The sequence below is a fragment of the Podarcis melisellensis genome, assembly GCF_964234715.1.
Source record: "Podarcis melisellensis genome assembly, chromosome: 13".
NCBI classification, from domain to species: Eukaryota; Metazoa; Chordata; class Lepidosauria; order Squamata; family Lacertidae; genus Podarcis; species Podarcis melisellensis.
In genome coordinates this window covers 54,392,571-54,405,189 of record NC_138545.1, presented here as the reverse complement: position 1 = coordinate 54,405,189, position 12,619 = coordinate 54,392,571, and the positions used below count along the sequence as shown (strand labels likewise).

General features: G+C 46.4%; 1 protein-coding gene across 2 annotated transcripts in view; it reads left to right on the top strand.

The window, feature by feature from the left end:
- Nucleotides 1-233: 233 nt before the first annotated feature.
- Nucleotides 234-12,619, top strand: part of SSH1 (slingshot protein phosphatase 1) — a 39,765-nt gene continuing 27,379 nt past the window's right edge. The window contains exons 1-2 of one of the 2 annotated variants that reach the window (XM_081884580.1): nt 234-677; nt 4,139-4,179. In XM_081884580.1, the coding sequence (XP_081740706.1) occupies nt 609-677; nt 4,139-4,179 (110 nt within the window). In that variant the 5' untranslated portion in view covers nt 234-608. Of the gene's footprint in view, nt 678-1,094; nt 1,223-4,138; nt 4,180-12,619 lie in introns of those variants that run through there. The other variant, XM_081884582.1, reaches the window with a different exon arrangement.

Sequence of the window (12,619 nt, the reverse complement as noted above, 5' to 3'; positions counted from 1 at the left end):
ATAAAAAAATTCAATAAAAATAACATTAAAATCTTTTCACCTATTCCCATAAAAATTAGAAATAAAATTCCTTTCACGTTCCTATGAAATAAAAATGAAATAAAAATACTTTCAGCTATCCCAGTGAAGCAAAAAATAAAAATGAAATCCTTTCATATATCCCCATAAAGTAAAATATATGTCTATAGCTGTTTAACTGTTCTTATTTTTATCTGTAAACTGTCAGGTTTCCTATTAAAAAAAGGACAAAAATAAAACAAAAATCCCCTCGCATATTCTCGGGGGGAGGCGGAATCTTCTCACAACTTCCCATATCCGTAATAAAAATAAAAATCTTTTCACGACTTGGCATTGAAAGAGAAATAAAACGTATTCCCAAGCAAATATCAAATAAAATCCCTGCGGCCTCTCTTCCCCCTCCTGAGTGTCAGCCCTTCTCTCCGCCGCGCGGATCCCGGGCGCCGCCTGCGCTGCTCCGCCCGCCAGAGGAGGAGGAGGCGGAGGCGGCGGCAGGAGGCGGAGGCCTCGCCTGGGAAGCCGCCGCGGGAGGAGCAGGAGGACCAAGGAGAAGAAGAAGAAGAGGAGGAGGCTCCGCCGCCGCCGCCGCCATGGCGCTGGTGACCCTGCAGCGCTCGCCCACCCCCAGCGCCGCCTCCTCCTCGGCCAGCACCAGCGAGGTGAGGGGCTCCTCCTTCGGCCGGCCCCGCCAGCCCCGCGGGCCTCACCCGCCGCCGCCGCCGCCGCCCCCGGGGCTCGGCCTCTCCGCAGCGCCCGCCTTGGCCGGAGCCGGGAGGCCCCGAGCAGCCCCTCCGCGCAGCGTGGCCTCGCTTCGCCAGCCGGGGGCTTCTCCCGGCCCGGCCGCGCTGGCCCCTTTCCCCCAGGCCCCCTCCTCTTCCAGGAGACCCTGCAAGGGGCGCCCGAGCCGCTCGCTGGGAAACCATTCGGGGCCGAAGCCCTGGCGGCAGCCGCCCCTTCCTTCGCGGGGCTCGGCCCATCTCTTTGTCATACATCGCCGCCCTTGGAAAAGCTGATGGGCGCGAGGGAATGAAGGGGCCGGATGGATCGCGCGATGATGTCATATTTACTGTGACGTTGTGAAATGTTTTTATTTTTATTTCTAAACACCCTTAAAACTTGCCTGGAAGCAGAAAAGAAAGCCAGAAACGGGGCGAGAAATTTCTAGCCTAGAGAGCTCATTTTCTACTTGTGAGGCTTAGCCCATGGAAGGCGCTGTAGTTAACTGGCCAGCCAAGGGATGCCTTGAAGAGCTTAGAACCGACATTTGGCCCATGGGAGGCGATGTGGAGGGAGTGGGACAGACAAGAGAAGAACCTAATCTCACCTGGTTCTCTAGAGCAAGTCCACCATCCTGAGACCCAAAAAGCACCCACCATCTTCTACACACTTGGTCTTATTCACCTGATCTGCCACCTGCCACTATATTGAGTGGGTTGTGGGATATTCTCAGATCCAAGCTTTCAGGTTAAAAAACTCATTTTCCACATCCAGGATCTGGTTGATCTCCCCCCACCCCACCCCCCGTCTCCAGGTGGCTCCTGAATAGTTCATGCCCAAAAAAGTTTGTACTGTATGGTTGCATTCCATGGTTAGCTTTGGTGCTAGTCTACCTTCAACAAGGAAAAGACTTGCCTGCTTGTGAGCTTGATCTGTGGTTTTCATCAGTGCAATCTGAGCATGTTTCCTCAGAAGTAACTCCCACTGTGTTCAATGGGCCTTACTTTCAGGGTGAGTGTGCATAGGAGTCCATGCTTAGTGTGAGCATTTAAAATGTTTCCACCAGTGTACAGAGCTTCAGTTTTAAATGCCCTACATTTGGCAGTTTTGCTGAGAGAAAAACACGAACTCATTGTGGTCCCATTTACACAGTAGTATATTGGGAATAATCCTGATTGTAGTTATTGGGATTAAATTTCTGTGCTTGTGAGTGGTGTGTTGGGTTTGTTGCAACTCATTCATGTTTCTTCTCTGCTATCTTTAGGTTGCCTATTGTGTAAGGTGCTGGCAGGGCTGGGGGAGCACCTCTCCTGAGCACCTCTTGCCTCTCATCTGTCATTCAAAGTATCCTAGTGATTGGATTTTATTTAGAGCAGCCTAGTGATTGGATTCCAAAAGACAACATGTGTTTTTTAGACAGCTTGCTTTGATCAGAGGAGGATAAAAACGTAACTGGAATGAAATGATATATAGCTGCTTTCTAAAGCTCTTAATTGGTTCATCTGTAAAATTTTAAAGTGCATATAACCAAACCTCCATATAGGTGCCTTTTTGAAATATTAAATGAAGATTTCCTTAATAATACATTCATATTGGTTGCATGTGGTTTGCAGGCACTGACCAGCCCCAGTCCTGTTGACGTCAGCAACTAGCAGCCTCCTGTGCCTTAAGACCATTCCTTGGAACCAGCTAGGGTTAGGAAACCTATGAAATCAAAACACAGGCTGCCACTTAGGAAAGGCCATCTATATTTGTTTCCTTTTCAGTCCCTATTCCAGTAAGACACCATAATAATAATAATAGTAGTAGTAGTAGTAGTAGTATTTATTTATTTTTTAATTAATTATACCCCGCCCATCTGGCTGGATTTCCCCAGTCACTATGGGCGGCTCCCAACAGAATATTAAAAACACAACAAAACATCAAACATTAAAAACTTCCCTAAACAGGGCTGCCTTCAGATGTCTTGTAAAAGTTAGATAGATGTTTATTTCCTTGACATCTGATGGGAGGGTGTTCCACAGGCGGGTGCCACCACCGAGAAGGCCCTTTGCCTGGTTCCCTGTAACCTCACTTCTTGCAGGGAGGGAACTGCCAGAAGGCCCTTGGAGCTGGACCTCAATGTCCGGGCAGAACGATAGGGGGTGGAGATGCTCCTTCAGGTATACTGGGCCGAGGCCGTTTAGAGCTTTAAAGGTCAGCACCAGCACTTTGAATTGTGCTCGGAAACATATTGGGAGCCAATGTATATCTTTCAGGACCAGTGTTATATGGTCTTGGCGGCCGCTCCCAGTCACCAGTCTAGCTGCCGCATTCAGGATTAGTTGTTTCCGGGTCACCTTCAAAGGTGCATTGCAGTAGTCAAAGTGAGAGCATCCAAAGCATGCACCACTCTGGTGAGACAGTCTGTGGGCAGGGAGGGTCTCAGCCTGCGTACCAGATGGAGCTGGTAAACAGCTGCCCTGGACACAGAATTAACCTGCGCCTCCATGGACAGCTGTGAGTCCAGAATGACTCCCAGGCTGCGCACCTGGTCCTTTAGGGGCACAGTTACCCCATTCAGGACCAGGGAGTCCTCCACACCTGCCCGCCCCCTGTCCCCCCAAAACAGCACAGTGGTACCTCGGGTTAAGAACTTAATTCATTCTGGAGGTCCCTTAACCGGGAACTGTTCTTAACCTGAGGTACCACTTTAGCTAATGGGGCCTCCCGCTGCTGCCGCGCAATTTCTGTTCTCATCCGGAAGCAAAGTTCTTAACCCAAGGTGCTATTTCTGGCTTAGCCGAGTCTGTAACCTGAAGCATCTGTAATCTGAGGCGTATGTAACCCGAGGTACCACTGTACTTCTGTCTTGTCAAGATTCAACCGCAATCTTTTAGCCTCTCTCTTTTTCCTGTTATCTTCATTAGGTTAATCTGGTGATTAAAGCTTTTTTGGGGGGGAAACCAACACATTTTTATTGGGTTTTTTTACAAATACAGTAACCATTAAACACTTGTGATTATAGCTTTCAGCCCTAAAAGAGAGGCAAAGATCTAGTCCTTGTCCCCTGAAACCTGTAACATATTATTTCCCTTTTCATATTATTAAATGAAGCAACAAAGTCAGTGTGATGTTGTGCTGAGGTTGTGAACTCAGCACTTCAGTCAGTCATGAAGTTTGCTTGGGTGACCTGGCTCCTCTGTCTCCCTAACCTACCTCTCAGGGTTGTTGGGGGGAAATGGGGAAGGGGTGGCATGTATGCCCCTCTTAAGCTCCTTGGAGAAAGCATGTGATGATAAGGCAATAAATGTATGCATGCTATTATTTTATTGAAGCTATTTTTAAAACTTGCACGAAAACCTTTTGAATCATATTATTTTGAGCCTTTAATGCTTAATGCTTCTTGCTCTTTCCCCTTCAGCTGGAGGTTGGCAGTGATGAAGACCGCAAACTGAACCTGAGGTAAGCATGAGCTATTAAACCCTTGCTCCAAAAGTTGTTTCTGGCATCCCCTGTCCCCCTCGCTGGTTTATGTGATCCCATATAAGGTCTTGATTCTGTGTGAAGGACTGGGGAGAATGTTCCAATTTCCAGGTGGATGGAAACTGCTGCTGGCTGGGTCCCTCTTACCCACCCCATGTTTATTGGTCTATTACTGCCATTTCTTCCATTGAACCTTGGATACAAGTGAGGCCCAATATTAAATGCGACATGGGGCATTTAGGAAAAACATACCTTGGTGGTTTTCCATATTTCTCATTTAAACCCAAGTTGTTTCACTGGTGCAGAGGCATGGAGGGATCTGTGACTAATGCACCACACATGCTAATGCTTCATGTGTAACAGCTCAGAACCCAATTTAAATGTGAAACTGGAATCTTGCCATGGCGCATTTCTTTACACATTGCAATGTTGCATTTGAATTGTGTCTGAGCTAGTTGCATCCCCAGGAAATAAGTGGATGTATTACTGCAGTCTTTTAAGTTAGCCACCCCCCCAAAAAAGTTACTACCTTTCAGCCTCAAAAATAAAAATAAAAATGCAGGTTAGAAGCCCAATGGGCTGATAGAATTTATATGGAGTGCTCCCTGTCTCCTACACTAGTTCACTTTCTGTGTTGGCCACGTAGGAAGGGCCTTATCTGTGGCCAGCATGGAAATGCAGCTGTTCGGCAGCAGAGGAGCCGATCTCTCTGTCTACCTGCTGCAAGCCTGCCACGATTCAGTGCTGGGTGTACAGAATGTTAGCTTGTCTAGCGCAGAAACTCAATGGGATGGTGGCAAAGGGGCACAGCAGTCTGTTCTTCCACTGCAAGCCCTCTTGCTTTCCTTTCGGTACTCTCCGGAGGGGGCTCACCATCCTCTGTGGCCTGTGTGAAAATGCAGTGGGTACTTCCATAGCAGCCAGTTTGGTTTCCACACTGGGCCAGGACAAACAGAGCAGCCTCCTGCCAAGATGGAGCCAGCTTGTTTTCTGCTGCTGCGGAGGGCAAGACCAAACCAATTGATTCAAATTAAAAGACTAAGCATTAGGAATGCTCAGAAGGTAGTGGACTCTCCTTCACTGAAGGTTTTTAAAGAGAGACTGGATGGCCACCTGTTAGGGATTCAGGGGGTTGGACTACTCTTGACGTCCCCTCAAATTTGATGATTCTGTGGAAAATACATGCCCATGCACACATAATACTTAAGGAAATAATCTACATATTAAGGGCAGAGGTTTTAGCTCTGATGGCATAGCTTCCTTCTCTGTCTTCTCCTCTAGGATGTCCTTTAGTGCCTTGTGAGTCTTTCTTGCTTTGCATCAATTTTCTCTTTGGTTGTACAACTTATACATGGGTCAGTTGTACCTCAGATGTGATACTAACAGCCAGCGGACTTTGTGCACTTCCAAATTAATTTGGTAATTTTTACAGCATGGCTGTGTGTAAGCCTGTGACTGTCTGTGTTATTTGTTAGGATATCTGCCTGGTGTTTGGGGTTATCAGTGATAGTTTCCACCTGCCAGGGACCCGTGGTCCAGCTTGAGAGAGAACAATGTGCATCTTGGCTGTTTCTCCAGGCTGTGTGGCTTCATATGCAGACTGTATCAGGGCAGGGCCTGGACTGTCGCTGGTTGTACTTGAATCCAGACCTGGGAAGAAGCTTTCTAACTGGAACTAGATAAAATTTTTGCGTTGGAGCAAAAGAGCAACAGGTTTTTATGTTTTTTTAATCTGTTCTGTTGAACATGCAAGAGCAGAAGCTCCTGGCATTAATACCAGACCTGGTCAAGCCAGAGGCTCTGCACTGGCTGCCAGTCTCAGAGCTGATGATGTATTCTGGAATTCCCATTTGTGCCTCTGAGACATAAAGCGGTGTTGTTCATAAAGTCCCTAAGATTTTCTTTGCACTGTGTGAAGCTAAGAAAACCGGCCAGTATCTTCTTTCATGCTTACAAGCTAATAGGCACAATACAAAAGGGGGGATTTGATTTACCTTTAAAACTCTTCCTGCCTTGGGACTAGCATACTTGAAGGGCCACCTGATTCCATATGTACCTGTACATTAGTGTCTTCAGTTGACAGCCTCTGAGGTAAGGTGATTGGCTTCCTGGTGCTGGTGCCTCAGGTGTTTAGACCATTCTGCAGAGAGTCTCCCTTTGCTGATCCTTTGAGTGCCAAGCTAAGACCACTTCATTTCCTCCAGATTTTTGGATATAATTTTAATCCTGTTGCCTGTCTTTTGCTGCTTTTATGTTTTTGTGGCACAGTTCACATGGCACTTTAATCCATAGTTTAAAATAAGTTGTGGTTTAAGGTGATTTGCTCCCCTCCTTTCTTCCTTCAGCATGCCAGGGAAGAAACAAACCAAAGACTGGCTTTGTGTGATGTGTAAACCAGCAGTTGTGGTTTGTTTCCATCTGAAAGGAAACATGAGCAGTACAGCCCTGATTTGCACTTAATGCAAAGCCAGTATTTGGCTCCTTTCTTCCTGGCATGCTGAAGGAGTGGAAAAGGTGTGAAGCACATATTAAGCATGTTTACTATAAACCATAGGTTTAAAGTGATGTGCAAACCAGGCTTGCGGTTCTTAGCCAGTATTTACATTTTAATTGCTTTCTTCTTTGCATAAATGACCCTGGGAATATGATTGAAGGGTGTACGTTTGTGTATATGTACAGTTGTACCTTGGTTTTTGAACACCTTAATTTTTGAATGTTTTGGCTCCTGAATGCCGCACACCCGGAAGTGATTGTTCCAGTTTGCGAACTGTTTTTGGAAGCCGAATGTCCGATTGGGCTTCCATAGCTTCTGATTGGCTACAGGAGCTTCCTGAAGCCAATCAGAAGCCGCGCTTTCGTTTCCAAACATTTTGGAAGTTGAACAGACTTCCGGAACAGATTCTGTTCGACTTCCAAGGTACGGCTGTGTCTATATATATTAATCTATCAATACAGTTTTCAGGGTGTGGAACAGGAAAACAAAGAACTTTCAGTTCCAAAGCTTTCCAGTTCCATAATGACCTTGTAGAATGACCACTTGTAGATGCCTTGTTGAATGGCATTTGGTCATAACTGAGACAACAGAGTGAGCCTTCCGTCTCCTTCTGAGGCAGTCAGGTGGAAGAATGGCTGCTGATAAATGAGTGCACATAGCTTACAAAGTGAGTTCCCTGGGCTCAGGTTCCAGCCGCATGAGGTCCCCATTTCAAACTACAGAATCCCAGTTAGTTTGCTGCCTTGAATGACTCCTCCTCTGCTGGGCAGCAATTGCCTCCTGGCTCCACTTCTGAGACAAGACAGCCAACCAGGTGCACCTTTATTCAGGGAAGATGGCTGGCAGTCCTTGTGCTGTACTGCCAAACAGCAACAAATGATGCTAATTAAGCATAGGAGCAGCCAACCTTCACTGGCAGAATTCAGTAATTACTGGTCCCTGTTGGCAATCAGGTGACTTGAAATTTTGCATCCTGGTTTGTTGTTCACCACCATTATTGGAGACACTGTCAGATAGGTGGAGGACTCTGTGTCTCTTGAACAGAGAGAACTTAAAGGACAATTTGCTTGAAACTTATTAGTTTAGGGTAAAGGCAAGTAAGTGACATGATAGAAGTTTATAAAATGATGCATGGCATAGAGGAAGTGGACTGGAAAGTTATTTTCCCTCTCTCATAACACTATAACTCATGGACACCAAATGAAGCTGAGTGTTGGAAGCTGCAGGACACATAAAATGAAGTGCTTCTTTATGTATCACATAGCTAAACTTTGGAACTCATTCCTACATGAGACAGCGATGGCCACCAACTTGGATGGCTTTAAAAGGGAATTGGGCAGGTTAGTGGAGGAAAGGGCTGTCAATGGCTACTAGCCATGATGGCTGTGCTCAGATGGCAGCAATGCTTTTGGATGCCAGTTACTGGAAACTACACGGAGGGAGAGGGCTCTTGCGCTAGAACCCTGCTTGTGCGCTTCCCGGAAGAGGCACCTAGGTGGCCACTGTGAGAACAGGATGCTGACCGGAAGGGAACATTGACCTGATCCAGCAGGCTCTTGTTATGTTCTTATAGTTTAGAGTTGCTGTGTTGTGCTGAGTCCATTGGGGGGCACTCTCAGTCTGCTTCTTCTGAGATAACTAGCAGGCCCTTGTTTTCTCTGTGATATAGTTTTGTCTAGCTTTTACATCTATCAGAAGGCTGCTGCAGGAAAGATAGGGTCGTTCTAGTAGGCACAGAAGTTGGCTTGAAAGGCAGGCCTTTTCCGCTGCAGGAGTCAAGAGGGCAATTGGAACAGAGCAATACCTGCAGTTGCTCTGTCCAGGAGAGAGCAGAATAATTTGGGTTTCAGTCTTAATTTGGTGTGTTTGTATTTAAAGTAAACCATGCTCACAAGATATAACCATGCAGTTTTCAATCTTGGCCAAGATTAAATCAGGTATGGGGGGAACCTAGATGTTGCTAAACTACAAGTCCCATCATCCCTGGCCATTGGCCATGCTAGCTGGGGCTGATGGGAGCCAAATAGTATTATGTCAAACATGGATGGAATTCACGGTGCATACAATTTTCTTTCTAGATTCTATTATTTATTTATTTTTAACTGTTTATTTTTATGATAAGTCTCAAAGCAACTCATACATTAAAGAAAAAATGCTGCTTTGTAGCAAGAATTGGAACCAATGATACCAATACTAAAAAGGACTAGTTTGTAGCAAACTCTTTCCTTCTCACAACACAAGGGGATCACCAAACCTCCTAGTTAAAATAGATGCAAAGACCATAGCAGTATTATCACTCCAGTTCCTTTCCTGGGAGAATAGGAATGTCTTCACTTGGTGCTGAAAGATGTCTGTGTTTGTGCCCAGCAAACCTCCCTGGGGAGAGCATTCCACAAATAAGGGGCTGCCACTAAAAAGGCCCATTCACTTTCTCTTGGAAGAATCAAAGAATTGTAGAGATGGAAGGGACCCCAAGGCTCATGTAGTCCAACCCCCTGCAGTGTCTTGAAGTTCGCTGGGTGATCTTGGCCAGTTACTCACTCTTAGCCTAACCTACCTCACATAGCTGCTATGAGGATAAAATGGGGAGGAGAAGTATGTAAGTCACCTTGAGCTCCTTGGAGGAAAAGTGGGATATAAATGCAATAAGTAAGTAAGGGCATCTGATGGTTTTGAGGTCCCTGACAAAGCAGTGCATGAGGGACGTCCTGAGCCATGTTTGGACCTGGAGATGAATTGACAGCCAGCATAGCTGGCCCAGAATTGGTACTGTATGTTTGAATCATCTGCTGTCTGTTGATAATCTGTCTGCAGAATTCTACACTAGCCATGGATTTTGAACTGTCTCTAAAGTCAGCCCAGCATATAACGCATTGCTACAATGCAACCTGGGCTTATGAGAGTACAGATCACTGAAGCCAGGATATCTCCACCCAGATATAGACACCAGCTGTAGTTGGTAGAAGGCACCCTTACCGCTGTGCCTGCTGTGGTGACAGTAATGGATCTATGAGTACTCCCAAGCGGCTAACTTTAATCCTTCGTGCGGAGTGTGGTCACATCTATATTTCATATACATCAGGTTTTTCATCCCCTTCCACATTACCTATTCACATAGCCAGCATCCTAATACATCTCTTATTGCTGAACTCGCAATTGCTAAACCAGGGGTGGGAAAAGATCCTGCTGGAAGGCAAGATCCAGAAGTGACCCACCCTCCACAGGTCACTTGGACAGGTGAGTGGTGCTGGCCACCTGTTAATCATTTGACATATTATTATTTCTTAGCATTTCTATATTTAATCCAAAGGAAGATTCTTCCATGAACTCTGCTACGCTGATAAGCCCAAGAAAGGTGAATGCGGTTACCCCAAAATGGCCTGGCAGGATCAGGCCTGAGGACCACTGCACTAAATACCAAAGAACCAGATAAAAGCATTGGTTGGTTGTTTTGTCCACTGGTAGATGGCATTAGGGATTCAAGGTATGAGAAACAGAATATGACAACAGCTGAACCGTGTCAAGCTAAATACAATATGATCGCATCTTTCAACAACACACTGTTGGAGGCAGGCTCGTTGAAATTGCACAAATAAAATCCAAGCAAGGTGGAGAGCCTAGAAGTTGTTTTTGCACTAAGTCCATTGGGGTTACCCAGCATGGAAAAAGCTTTTAAGCTCCCCACCTTGCTTGCTGGGCAAGGCCCACTCAGCACACCTGTTCTGGGATGCTCTTGCAAGATCTCACAGGGCCATATGAGTTCCCGCAAGATCTTGCGCAAACATCCTAAGCCTTCCAGAGCCAGCGCCTTGCCCTCCAAGCAAGGTAGAGAGCTTAAAAGCTCTTTTCATGCTAGGTCTGCTAGGGTTTCCTGGTGGTCAAGGAGCTTTTAAGCTCTCCTCCTTGCTTCCTGGGTGAGGCCCACTTGGCACACGGGTTCTGGGAGTAAGGGGTTCAGACTGAATCATTGGGCAGCTGCACACTTGTGGCACAGGCTTGCTTGAATAAACAGAATTCTACCCACTTAAAAGCACTGGAGAAACATTTGTAAGTGTATTATTACATTGGAAACAAAATGGAAAATTAGACTGGGCCATAAGCTGTAGCATGAACTGGAGCGTTCCAGGCTACAGGGTGGGGTTGCCTGATCCAGGCCTCATTGCTAATTTACCCTTGCAGAGCAGGAGATTCCACCCCTTCCATTCCAGGTTCCTCTGCCCCCCAGCACTGCACAGAACACAGGCCTTGTGCTGGTTTCCCAGGCCACGCCCACGTGGCAGCCAGTTCCCAACCGCTGTCAGGCTAACCAGATTGCCTCCTCCTTGCTCAGAGCACGCTACAGTCAGGATACTGCAGCCTTGACAGGATGTGATTCAGCATCCTGTTTTTAAGTATCTGATAGAATCAGCAGCTTCTGCCTCCACTTCTCCCTGCTGACTTCAGCTGCAAGACAACAAGGGATCACAGCTCTTGGGATGGCACAGCACGGCTATTGTCTTCAGGCGTAGCCCCTCCCCTCCCCCGCAGGCTGCTAGAGCCTCCATTCACTCTACTTTAAGCACATTCACTCAAAGCCCTGTAATTGTGACTGACCTATAACTGTGACCCGAGTCATGGACTCCACACTATGCAACCCACATTTTCCATAATGTGTTCAGCTTCCTAGATTCAGCCTTGAAATGGAGGCAGTTGTTTGCTAGCAAGTATTTTTTTGGTGCTTGTGTGGTAGTCTTGAAGGCTATATTGTGGCTCCTCCTCCTCTTTTTCTCAGCTATAGCCCTAAGCTGCGTAAATGTGGCTGGCCCTGATTGTGTGGTGGACAGTGGATGGCATCAGATAGCCTCAGGGATAGGAAACCAGGTAGCGAGAGGCGGGGTTTGCACATACTTTCCCCCAATCCCTGCATGGGAAGATCACCTGGCCTTTCTCTGGATACACTGTTGTGCCCGGATTACTTGAACTTGCCAGACTTTTTCTCTTATAAGACTCATTAGAGCTAAATCCATCTTCCAGAATGTTTGGTGGAGTACTGACTTGCCTCCATCTAGTGAAAACATGTCACTGTCTTGGACCAAGTGAGTTCCAACTGCTCCGACTCACCCCTTAGCCTCAGAGGCCATTGTTGGCCTTCGTTGCCTAGTGGGCAAAGGCCAAAGGGGCAACACCAAGGAGGAGGGCAGGATATGCCACCAGAATAACCCTGTTGTGATAGGGACACATCATGTCATTTCTGTTCCTCTTGAATGAATGTGATTTTTAAAATTGCAAGCATGTTTTGTAAACAGCTTTGAGAGCCATTTGAGTCTGTAAAATGGAGTATAAGGCCCTTCTTTGTGTGCCTCCTCCGTGAGAGGTATGGAGGGTGGCAGTACCAGAATGGGCCTTTTCTGCATATGTGGAATGCTCTCCTCAGGGAGGTTCGCCTGACACCTTCATTATACACCTTTAGGTACCAGACAAAGATGTTCCTCTTTAACCAAGCCTTTGGTTGATTGACATTCCCTTTTAAAATATGTTGGGGCGATACTGTGTTGTTCTTGTTTTTATTTTGATTATGTATTTTGTGTTTTCATATTACGATTTTATCCTGTGAACCGCTCTGAGAACTGCAGGTATAGGGTGGTATATAAATTTAATAAATAGTAGTAGTAGTACAAGTAGATAAATAGGTAAGGTAAGGCGGGAAGGTAAACGGCGTTGCCGTGTGCTGCTCTGGTTCGCCAGAAGCGGCTTAGTCATGCTGGCCACATGACCCAGAGCTGTTCACCGGCTCCCTCGGCCAATAAAGCGAGATGAGCGCCGCAACCCCAGAGTCGGCCACGTCTGGACCTAATGGTCAGGGGTCCCTTTACCTTTAGTAGTAGTAATAATAATATTCTAAATAAATAATTGGCGAGCTCCTCTGCACAGGTAAAATATAGTACT